We start from the raw sequence: 12,813 nt of genomic DNA, 5'->3' as shown, positions 1-12,813 counted from the left end.
GCCCCTCGGCTCAACTGCCACCTGGTTCCTGTACAAATTGTAAATAGCCTTTCGCTCCCTGTATTTTACCCCTGCAACCTTCAGAATTTGAAAGAGAGTATTCCAGTCAACATTGTCAAAAGCTTTCTCTAAGTCTAGAAATGCTAGAAATGTAGGTTTGACTTTCCTTAATCTTTCTTCTAAGGTAAGTCGTAGGGTCAGTATTGCCTCACGTGTTCCAACATTTCTGCGGAATCCAAACTGATCTTCGCCGAGGTCGGCTTCTACCAGTTTTTCCATTCATCTGTAAAGAATTGGCGTTAGTATTTTGCAGCTGTAACTTATTAAACTGATAGTTCAATAATTTTCACATCTGTCAACACCTGCTTTCTTTGGGATTGGAATTATTATATTCTTCTTGAAGTCCGAGGGTATTTCACCTGTCTCATACATCTTGCTCACCAGATGGTAGAGTTTTGTCAGGACTGGCTCTCCCAAGGCCATCAGTAGTTCCAATGGAATGTTGTCTACTCCCGGGGCCTTGTTTCGACTCAGGTCTTTCAGTACTCTGTCAAACTCTTCACGCACTATCGTATCTCTCATTTCATCTTCATTTACATCCTCTTCCATTTCCATAATATTGTCCTCAAGTACATCGTCCTTGTATAGACCCTCTATATACTCCTTCCACCTTTCTGCTTTCCCTTCTTTGCTTAGAACTGGGTTTCCATCTGAGCTCTTGATATTCATACAAGTGGCTCTCTTTTCTCCAAAGGTCAGACGTAAGTGTTTCTGAACACAAGTGTTCAGCCCACATTGTTGAACATGTGGATCAACAGCAGACAGCTCCTTTGTGTTCCTGTGTTGATCCCACAGCAGTGTCAGTTACATTTGTAGTGGACACAGGATCATTGAGACTGAAATGTGAATCAAAGAAAAATGTCACTTTGTTGAAAGAATTACACTGTGTGCTACACTGGACTACTGATTATGACCAGCTGCTCAAAACAGGCATCACACATCTGATGCAGGCCAGTGGGAGCAGTATTATCTCATGGGGGATGTTCACTTGAGCTTCCATAGTAACAGAATGTACCACAACAGCTGTGGACCATGTGATCTTTACTGCAAAACACTTGCACCCCTTCATCCCTGATGTGTCTGATAATATGAATTGATGTTTTGTATAAGAAAACAAATCAAAACTGAGGATATATATATAAGTATGTTAATAAAACTGTTCAAATAAATGATGTTTAAATTTAAACAAATATTAAAGCCCAAAGGCAAGAAAAATATATATGCGCAAAAACCAGTAATGATACAAAATCGTGTACTATGAGATAAAAGAACAAGTTCTAGAATTATTGAAATTTCCATGCAAATAAAGAAGATGGAATACATGCTAATATCAGAAACTATGTATGTTTGTTGTGATTTATTAAAGTAAATTATAATGAAAATATAATAATGTACTACACTGATAATCTTGTATAAAATTTATTTTGTGATATATGGACGCTCTTTGTCACACTGTTATGTGTAGTTGTCATGAAGACTGTTTTTTTGTTTGAAAGTTCTTTGAATAAATGGAGATTATAAACAGAAGTTTCAAGTTTATAAATTAATAAAACACAGGAGAAATCATTCTGCATGAAAGGTACATATCAAAATGGAAATTCAATTTAGTAGTTTAACACTGCTGTCACCACAGGTGGAATCTGAAGCTGTTTTATCAGCAACAAACCACACAAATTTATTGTACCTTTTCTAAGTTACTATTTGTATGGTAAATTAGATGGTATTGGAATCTTAAAATGGTGTCGAAAGTTCTAGAAAATTCTGGTAGAACATAAGAATGTCCAAGTAGAATGTAAGTCTCTGCCATATTGTTCTATTGCAAGCTTACTCAAATAGGAGTACTACAAGTGATATACAATTGTAAGTGACTTGTAGCATCCTCTTGATCTTTGTTTCCCCTCATCCCTACAACAGGTGTCTGACTAACTTGGCTCTCCTGTCTAATCTTCTCCAACATATGAAGTTCACTTCCTGAATGTACTGCTCAGCCATTACCTGTTTTTGTAATTTTATACTTTTATCACATGAATTTTGATACAATTAATAGCATTCTTTTTCTGACACATTCCTACACTAAATTTTGCTGAAAACCCACAAATCAACAGCCCGTTCCTTATGCCTGGCAGACAGACAACTGCTGGTGGTAGTGATCATGTATGTATGAGATGCATTTGCTATTGTGTTGTGTGCATGTCTCCTTTTCTGAAGAAGGCTTTGGCCAAAACGCAAATGTGTAACACCCTCTTTGTTGCACCTGTGTGCAACTCAGTGTTTCATCTTTACAGTGAATAGTAATCTATCCTTTTCCTAATACCACAATATTGTGAAAAGGAAAGTTGCTACTCACCATACAGTGGAGATGCTGAGTCGCAGATAGGCACAACAGAAAGACTGTCACAAATTAGCTATTAACTAGTAAGGCCTTCATCAGAATTAGATGGCATAAACACACACATACACTCATGCAAACACAACTCACACACATATGACTGCAGTCTCGGGCAAATGAGGCCACAATGTGAGCAGCAGCACTGGTGCATGATGGGAGTGGTGACTGGGTGGGGGTAAGGAGGAGGCTGGGGTGGGGACGGGGAGGGCCAGTAGGGTAGGCATGACAGACAGTGATGTGCTGTTGAGGAGTGCAGAGAGATGAGGTGGAAAGAGGGTAGGGCAGCTGTGTGGAGTCAGGAGGTTAGGCGGAGGGAGTGGAGAGGTGGGGAGGGGGAAGGGATAGTGGAAAAGGAGAGAAGTAAAAAGACTGGGTGCGATGGAGGAATGAGGGCTGTGTAGTGCTCGATGCTGGAATGGGAACAGAGAAGGAGCTGGATGGGAGAGGACAATGACTAATGAAGGTTGAGGCCAGGAGGGTTACGGGAACATAGGATATATTGCAGGGAAAGTTCCCACCTGCATAATTCAGAAAAGCTGGTGTTGGTGGGAAAGATCCATATGCCACAGGGTGTGAAGCAGTCACTGAAATGAAGGATGTCATGTTTGGCAGCATGCTCGGCAACAGGATGGTCCACTTGTTTCTTGGCCACAGTCTGTCAGTGGCCATTCATGCGGACAGACAGCTGTTGGTTGTCATGCCCACATAGAATGCAGCACAGTGGTCGCAGCTTAGCCTGTAGATCACATGACTGGTTTCACATGTAGCTCTGCCTTTGATGGGATAGGTGATGTTTCTGACTGGACTGGAGTAGGTGGTGGTGGGAGTATGTACAGGACAGGTCTTGCATCTAGGTCTATTACAGGGGTATGAGCCATGAGGTAAGGGTTGGTAGCAGGGGTTGCATAGGAATGGACAAGTATATTGTGTAGGTTTGGTGGACAGCCAAATACGTCTTTGGGAGGGGTGGGAAGGATATTTCTCATTTCAGGGCACGACAAGAGGTAGTAGAAGCCCTGGCAGAGAATGCAATGAAGTTGATCCAGTCCTGGGTGGTACTGAGTTAGAAGGGGAATCTGGGAAATCACCCACAGGTGAAATACTTTGCTTTGCCAGCATTGAACACGTGCATGAGTCCAAGTTCTACAATCTTTCTGCGCGCCAAGCCATACAAAAGACTAGCGATCAGTTTAACTGTGACCTGCTGCCAGGGTGACATAAGTTGTGTAGGCTATCAGAAGTGTCTCTATAGAATGAGGAAGGCAGAAGCAGAAGAGATCTTCCATTAGAGACTTTGAAAATTAGTTTAATGTTTGTGACAGAAACTTTGGTCAGTTTCAACTGAAGGTGGGGGGAAGTATCTTTCAGAAGATCCTTAAGCTCCTTGTCCAACTCTTGTGCTTTGGTCATCATCATCATTTTCTTGAGGCCTTATTCCCACTGCAACACAGGGTTGGCCTTGTTACTATTGATTTGGCAGTGTTAGTTGCAGAGGGTGGCCAGATGCCCTTCCTGGCCACCACCCCAACCCCCCCCCCCCCCCCCCCCCCCCCGGGACAGAATTAGTGTACCCCAGCTGTCTGTATCTAGTTTAAGCCATGGAATAGTGTGAACATTTTTATTTTTTTTCCAAAATGTCTACGAGTTGTGTAAGTGAGGTGGAGCGTGGGGACCAGCCCATTATTCACCTAGTGGGATGTGGAAAACCGCCTAAAAACCACATCCAGGATGGCCGGCATACCGGCCCTCGTTGTTAAATTGCCAGGCAGATTCGATCCGGGGCCAGTGTGCCTACCTGAGTCCAGGAAGCAGTGCATTAGCACTCTCGGCTACCCTGGTGGGTAAACTCTTGCACTTTGGTCATTTGAGTAAAATCTACTGTGTCCATTATACTGTTTACAAGGGTTTGGCAGTAAACTACTAAGTTGTTAATTCCTGATATGTGAAAGATATTGGTGCTGAACTCAGCAATAAATTCCAATTGATTGTATTTCCATAATGAGCATTTATCATTGTTTTGCCTGAAGGTGTAGATGAGTGGTTTGTGGTCTGTGTAAGTTGCAAACTCTCTTTCCTCCACGTTCATGATAAGTAGGTAATAGATACACAAACTGTGAGTAGTTTGTGATTGTATGCATTCAATTTTTGTTGTGACAGAGAGAATTTATATGAGTAAAACGTGAATGACTGCCATTCTCTGTCCACATATGTTGTAATGCTGCACCAATTGCAGTGTGGCTTGCATCCACCACCAGTGTGAGAATTGCTTCTAACACAGTGAGTGTAAGGAGTGACACTTTGCTTGGCTGTCTCAAAATCAGTGTTCATATCATTCGTCCACAGTGCTGTCATTTTTCCCTTATCTTCAGGGAGACAATTTTGTGGTTAGAGGCTCTTGAATCTCTGTTGATTGGGTTACTTAACACCAGTAAATTCCCAGAATACTGTATAGTTCCTTTGCAGTTTCCAGCTGTAGAATCTTCAATATGGCTTCTACTTTTTTCACAAGCAATAATCATTCTGCTGCTGAGATCAGATGGCCTTAAAAGATGATCTCACTTGGCAGTATTTAATACAACCATGTATTTATACACGTGCCTACAGTTTTGGGTATGTGTTGTTGATATTCCTGTGTTGTGGCTGAAAAATCATGGAAGTCATCAAGGCATACAATGCAATAAGAAAAACCTTGTATTGCTAAGGGCACATTAATCTGCGCAATGCGCTACACTTTTTCCACACCAAGTGTAGGGGAGACTACCAGGAGCTACTGGAGGGGAATATGATGCCTTCCATCAACATTACATTGAACTCTGGTTTGGCAAAAGCATAATGATCTAGAGCAAGGCATTTTGGTCTACATGAAACTGGTGGGTTTGCAGCACTGTTAATATACTGCATAGAGTGGTGATGTACCCTTTTTCAGAGTGCCTGGGGGTTGTGGGATATGCTCCAGTAGCTTGGCATACCTGTTGCCTGTTGACTGAATAAGTTTGGCATCATGCACAGCCATGCTATGTCAAAACCCCATAGCAGGTACGCCATGTCGACAAGGCATGCATTGGCGATGTCTGGCAGCATGTGATAATGTGCGAGGAAGTTAGTTCCAGTTAGGGGTTCTGCCATACCTGCTATGGTAAATATCCAAGTGAAGGTATGGTGTAATCCCAAAGCTAGTTGTGTGTGTTGCATGCCACAGGCCACTATGGATGAGTTATTGGCTACAGAGAGGTGGAACAACATCTGTGGCCAATGTTTATGCAACAGGGCCCATGAAACAATACATAAATTGAATCCCATGTCCACTAGAAACTCCTGTTCTGCCTTTCGATCAGTTATGAAGAGGTGGAGCAAAGTTGACTGATAACTGTGCTTACTTCTGATTGCCATTGCTATTTGGGAAAGTGCATGGTGAAGTGCATTTCTATGCCTGGTCTCTGAAATTTTGATGATACTGACAAATTTCATGCTCTGTTGCACTGCCTGTTGCTGGCGATTTCTTAGAGGAATTAGTTCTAGACCTCCTTGGAAGTGACCTCTAGCATTTCAGTCAGAGTGTAACTCACTGATGTTTTTGCTCAGAGCTTCAACCTTTTTCATGAGGCTGTCATAACCCATGCGTGTCACTGTCAATATACTGCTGCATGCTGTCACTGTTGAACTGCACGAGGATCGCACAACTGCATCCTGGATTCTATCTGCCAGGTCTGGTATGACATTTAGTGACATCTCTGTCTGGTACACTATAATGGCAGCCAGTTGCTCCACAGTGTGTGCAACAGTGTACCCCATACTGTGCACACATTGCCCTTCTGCGCAGATGTTGGTGGTACTGAGATGACTTTCTGTCCCCAATGTCTTCCTGCATAAGTGCTCACCCCCTCACTCTTCCTGTGAAACTGACACACTGTGGATCAACTCTGTCTTGTACCATATGATTCTATCTCAGAAGGCATGGTTATTATGTTCTTTACTTTTGTGGTGTAACAACTGTCTAATTGGCTGACCACTAACACAAACTTTGTGGAGCCTGCTGTTAGTCCAGCACAGAAAAAAACTTGCCTCAACTGAACTATAATGCTGGGGTAGTCATGCTGAGAGCCTTTATACAGTGTGTACATCTACCATATCAAAAATTCTTGACTCATGAAAAATCAGTTATAATTTAACTGTATTGCAGTTTATTGTCACTGGGTTTATCACACTGGGGTCACCACTGTTGCAAGACTAGTTGATAGCCTTCTGAACAGACCATGAAGTGCTCATAACTCAGACAGTACAGATGAAAAATATTAATTCTGATGCAGCAAGAACAACTTTTATTTTAGAATAAATCAGGGCACTGAATGACAAGCAGAATAATCCAAACCTCTAATGAAATGAGAAAGAATGATCATTAAAAGGTAAGTATATCAATCAAGCTTGATCGCAACTAAGTGAAGCTTTTTTGTCAGATAAAACAGTCATGGAGTGTCGCACTGCAGCAAAGTGACATTAACCACAGTTCTCCTGGTGCACAGGGCATGAACTCCTTCTGACAGCTTCACCACACAAATCAACTGACGACTTGTTATCGGAGTGTGTTGACATCCACCGCTAGAAGTTCATAAATAATTGCTGTACAGTTTTTGTCAATTGACTAAATTTTACAATTTATCACAAAGGTACATTCAAACATATTTCAGTAATGAAGAAACTTTATACGTAATGGAATTTTAAATATCAATGTCTTCTGTAAGATAAAAACTCCTCAACCAAATTAAATGCACCATAAACATTAGCAAAGTATAAATTACTGCTTGAATAACAACAACTTTGAAAACATAACCCATGAGAGAATTTTGATGGTTATTAGGTAATCGTTGTTCAAAAGTAATTTGCATAAAAAGTAAATTTAAATTCGGTAATCTGATTTATTGCAACAATCAACATGGTACGGTAAAGGAACACTAGTACATAGGCAGAAAATTTGGTCTTTTTTCAGCAAAGCACATTTATTTTGAAGCAGAAGAGAGAAATAAACAGACAATAATGTGGAAGTAGCCATTTTATCAATCATTGTTATATTGGTTAACATAAATTTGCTGTTCACACAAGTCGATATTACAAATCAGTATCCTTACCTCTGGTGCTATGTAGTCTGGCGTCCCACAGAATGTCTTTGTTGTCTTGTCACCAGTTATACCTTCTTTGCACATGCCAAAATCAGCTATCTTAATATGTCCATCCTGATCCAGAAGAACGTTGTCCAGTTTTAAATCTCGGTATACAATTCCTCGAGCATGAAGGAAAAATAGTCCTATTGCAATCTCTGCGGCATAGAACCTAGAATTTATTTAAATTCATTAGTGCAAGCATCTTATAGAGGTTTGAAATACTATTAATAAATCTGATAAAGCTATCAAACTTACACAGCAACAGGTTCTTTAAATTTACCACACTGCTGTATCTGGAACATTAAGTCTCCTCCATTCACATATTCCATCACAAAATACAAGCGGTCCTGCAATGAAGTAATGAACTTTAATTAAATCTGTATTTTGGTGAACACTGTACTCATTTCAACATTAAAATACAGTTCAGCCACACTAACGCATATTAATTTGCATATCAGATAGAATTATGTGCAGTTCAAAATAAGAAAAGTGTTTGTTGTGCTTAAAGACAGACTTCTTTGTTGTGCTTTCAGTGAGTCTTACTACATGATTTTAATTTTGCCAGTCTGTGGTAATGTTAGAGCAGAGTTAGTGGAAATGGTTACACGAAATTATAAGACTTTTACTGATTTCCAGTTATGACAGGTCACATATGTAACAACAATTTGATTTTCCTCAAAATTTGAATTCTATGTTTTATTTAAATATAAATACAACCCCTCTCCTATAAAAAAAACAAGTGACCTCATTTCACATTATGAGAGTTTTAGCACTATATTTAAATTGTGCTTTCTGATAAGAAGTTAAAATATTTTGTGTCTTAAGTTCAGGCTTAATAGGCCTGGATAGACAGTTGCTCCTGGCACACTAACATAAGCAGGGCTATCTGTGAAAGCAACCATGTGATCTACGAATTAAGCTGCAACCGCAGAACCACTTTCTACATTGTCATGACAAGTAACAAGTTGTCTTTCTACCCAAATAGCCACTGCCAAACTGGCCACGAAACAGCTCAACCACACATTTGCTGAACATGCTGCCCAACTTTATGTGCTTCACTTTAATGACTACTTCAAAGAGCGTGCCATCTAGTTTCTTCCCACAAACACCAGCTGTTCTGAATTGTGCATGCGGAAACTCTTCCTATAACATAACCTTCATTCCTTGTAACCCCCTTGGCATCCAACTTCACTACTCCTTATTCTCCACTGACATACTCCTTTCCTTGCTCCCACTCCCGTACTATATATGCCTTCTATGGCATCTATGCACTTACATATTCCTTTTCTCTTCTCCACATCCTCATCCTAGAACAGCTTCCTGAGGCTGCCTCTAGCAGTCCTGTCCTGTCCCTGCAGGCTCCCATCGGCAGCACTAGCATCTTTCCCCATCCCCATCCTGTTATCGCTTACTATATTTTTGTTGTTCATGCAGTAAAACTTCAGTACAAGGCATGACATTTTACTTTACTACTATGCCACTACTAACACTATGTGCAACACATTTTGCAGACAGTATCTGTATATACCATTGCATGTACCAGCAAAATTATATCATTGTATGACACATAGTTCAGGAGATACAATGTCATAAACATTGAGATTTGTAATGAACTAGCTTTTTATTAAAACAGAGCACCAATTACCCAGATTCTACTCTTTCAGTGTTTGATAATGAGGGTGTGTAGCGACTTACAAAGAAATTTAAATATAATTTCAACCCTTTTCTAAACTTTTTATTGCTTACATGCTTAATGTCAAGTATTTAACACATTAATCACACATCTGAAGCTGTTTTAGGCTTGGAAGTTTGACACTTCAAGGAATCAATGGTTTACTTTTGGTATTTTATGTACAGGGTGTATTGTATGTGAACTGGGGGCCTAGAAATGACGGAGAGGCTCCGTCCCCGCCACAGCAGTGGTCCACAACCCCATGACAACTACCGCAGTTCACTTCATCCCTCCGCCACCCCACGCCGAACCACTCTTTCAGGGTTAATGTGTCAGTTCTGCCCCCCCCCCCCCCCTCCTCCCTCCCTGAGAATGTCTCAGACCCCTATGTTTGCGTGGTAGAGTAATGGTGGTGTACACGTAAGTGGAGAACTTGTTTGTGCAGCAATCGCCAACATAGTGTAGCTGAGGTGGAATAATGGGAACCAGCCCACGTTTGCTGAGGCAGATGGGAAACCGACTAAAAACCATCCACAGACTGGCCAGCTCACCAGACCTTAACACAAGTCCACTGAATGGATTCATGCCAGGGACCAGATACTCCTTCCCAGTCCGGAAAGCTGTGCGTTGGACCACACAGCTAACCGGGCAGGCCATATACAGGGTGTCACTAACTATTGCCACCTAGAATAACTCCGAAAGTATGATAGTAGCTGAAAAGTTTGTGGGACAAATGTTGCATGGGACAAATGTTGCATGGGGCAACGGGGGTCATAAAATGACGGTTTTTTTGTTGCTATGTGGGGTCACATCAGAGATATGAAGGTCAACTTTGTTTTTTAAATGGGATGTTATAGTTTGGTACTTATTTTCTGATAGCAGCTACCGAGACATATCCAATGATGTGTAACAGTGAGGTCTTTGAAGGTCAATGGAGGCCACAAAGGTGGCATGAATGTCCATTAACAGGAGGTGTTCGCAGTGATGACCACTGGAAATCAATGCAGTGCCGCAATCTTCTCATCACGGATTGACTGGTATTCCTTACCACTTTGGACTCGCATTTGGGAGGACGATGGTTCAATCCCCCATCCGGCCGTCCTGATTTAGGTTTTCCGTGATTCCCCTAAATCGCTCCAGGCAAATGCTGGGATGGTTCCTTTGAAAGGGCACAGCCGACTTCCTTCCCCGTCCTTCCTTAATCCGATGAGACCGATGACCTTGCTGTTTGGTCTCTTCCCCCAAACAATCCAATCCAATCCTTACCACTTTGACACTTACTAAAGCACATGCTCTGACAATTCTCTATTGTATATTGTGCCGAATACAGTGTATCCATCTAACATGCCGCTGACATGTTAACACCATTCAACAGTTTTGCAATACAACACTAATAGGAATGGTAAGACTAGTGTCATCGAATCAAGCAAATGTGAATGATGTATTCTTTCCAAGAACAAGTTGATACGCCTCTCATTTATGGAGAAAGCCAACGAAATTCAGTGAGAGCCAGAGAGCTGTACACTGAAAGATATCCTCACCGTACTCACACATTTTTAAATGTACAATGTGTAGGGTATGATAAATTGAGAACAACTGGATCTTTAATGCATTGGAAACATATCCAGGAAAGGAAAGTTACTAATGAGGAAATGGTAATTGGTACTCTTGCCACAGTGGTTTGAGATCCTTGTGTTAGTTCGCGTCAAATCGCAAGAGAATCTGGCATGAGCCACAGTAGTGTTGTTAGTGTTCTGCATCACCATAATTATCATCCTTACTATATCAGTCTCCACCAAGAATTAACCGATACACATTGTATGCATAAAATTGAATTCTGCCGATGGGCTCAGCTTCAGATTCAGAGGGATGACACATTTATTAATTTGATTTTATTTACTACATTAATGAACCATGGAAATGTTAATTTGCATAACTAGCATTATAGGGCAACTGAAAATCCACGTTGGCTGTGGCAAGTTACACACCAAAAACCATGGTCGGTGAATGTGTGGTGTGGGATTCTGGAGGACAGAATTATAGGCTCCTATTTGATTGAAGGAAATCTTAATGGCAAGAAGTACACCACATTCCTGCAAAAAAATTAGGTCTGTTATTGGAATAAATACCTGTAGGGACAAGGAACAGAATGTGGTATCAACACAATGAGTGTCCGCCATATTTTTCGCTGATGGCTAGAAATGAATTGCAGAGACAATTCCCAAATCGTTGGATTGGACACAGAGGAGATGTGTCGTGGCTGGCTCATTCGCCAGACTTGATGCCCCTGGATTTTTTCCTGTGGGGATTCATGAAAGATGTTGTTTTGTAAAGACATTCCAACTACACCTGAAGATATGTGAGAGAGAACTGTAAGAGCATGTGTTTCGATAAGTTCCGATGTGAGGAGGAATACCACTCAATCCATGAAAAGAAGACTGCAGCACTGCATTGATACTAATGGTCATCTCTTCAAACACCTTCTGTAAATGGACGTTCCTGCCACCTTTGTGACCTTCGTTGAGCTTCAAACATCTTACTGTTACATATCATTGGATTCATCTTGATAGCCACTATCAGAATATAAGTACCAAACTATAGCATCCCATTTAAGAAAACAAAGTAGACCTTTATGGCCCCCATTGTTCTATGCAACTTTTGTCCCACAAACTTTTCAGCTCCTATCATACTTTTGGAGTTATACACACACATGTGCATATAATATAAAAACTGGTGAGTATCAAATGAAGCTAATGTACGATAATTAAGGCACTGACATTGACATTCAGACAAATTAAATTTGAGAGGAAAGGCCTACAGCTACAAGAAATTTACATAAACTTAGATAGGAAATTGAGGATATTTACTCATTTTATTTTGTGTGTGCCACTCGTGTAGTTGATAAAATATAACAGAAAATTCTGAGATACCTTAAATTACTACACTGAGGGTATGTATGAAACATGAAAAGAGGAAGCGAGAGATAATGAGTTGGAGATAAGGACTTGGAGCCGAGGAGGAAGGGGACAGCAGATGGCGGAACCGTTCTTCCACAAATATCCATTTTGTCAAAGGTATAAGAGCAAACAGCAGTACACTAAATAAAGCCAGCGCCAGTGTTGATAGACAGAAATAATACATTGAAGAAATACAAATGATATAAAATATAAGATATGAAATATAAGATTATATGATAATATAATAATTATTTTTAATTGAGAATTATAAGTCTGAATACAGTGGGTGATGCTAGTGATAGTGTGGCAAGTGTTGATTATCTCTGCCTGACACTATAGCAATGCAAATAAACAATATTCTGAGGTGGTTATCTTATATTGTTCCCCCTAAGGTAAGTCTTTCCGCTCCCGGGATTGGAATGACTCCTTACCCTCTCCCTTAAAACCCACATCCTTTCGTCTTTCCCTCTCCTTCCCTCTTTCCTGATGAGGCAACAGTTTGTTGCGAAAGCTTGAATTTTGTGTGTATGTTTGTGTTTGTTTGTGTGTCTATCGACGTGCCAGCGCTTTCGTTTGGTA

The 12,813-nt window shown here is 40.8% G+C and overlaps 1 protein-coding gene across 3 annotated transcripts in view; it reads right to left on the bottom strand.

Annotated features, from left to right (window-relative positions):
• LOC124798784 (protein kinase C, brain isozyme) overlaps positions 1-12,813 on the bottom strand; it is a 128,053-nt gene that overhangs the window by 21,142 nt on the left and 94,098 nt on the right. For all 3 annotated transcript variants that reach the window (XM_047262324.1, XM_047262331.1, XM_047262317.1), the window contains exons 8-9: positions 7,861-7,952; positions 7,573-7,774 (exon numbers count right to left, since the gene is read on the bottom strand). In XM_047262324.1, coding sequence (XP_047118280.1) covers positions 7,573-7,774; positions 7,861-7,952 — 294 coding nt within the window. The remainder of the gene's footprint in view (positions 1-7,572; positions 7,775-7,860; positions 7,953-12,813) is intronic.

Source organism: Schistocerca piceifrons, chromosome 1 (assembly GCF_021461385.2).
Source record: "Schistocerca piceifrons isolate TAMUIC-IGC-003096 chromosome 1, iqSchPice1.1, whole genome shotgun sequence".
Taxonomy (NCBI): Eukaryota; Metazoa; Arthropoda; class Insecta; order Orthoptera; family Acrididae; genus Schistocerca; species Schistocerca piceifrons.
The sequence above is the reverse complement of the archived record's forward strand: the minus strand, read 5'-3'. Positions and strand labels throughout refer to the sequence as shown.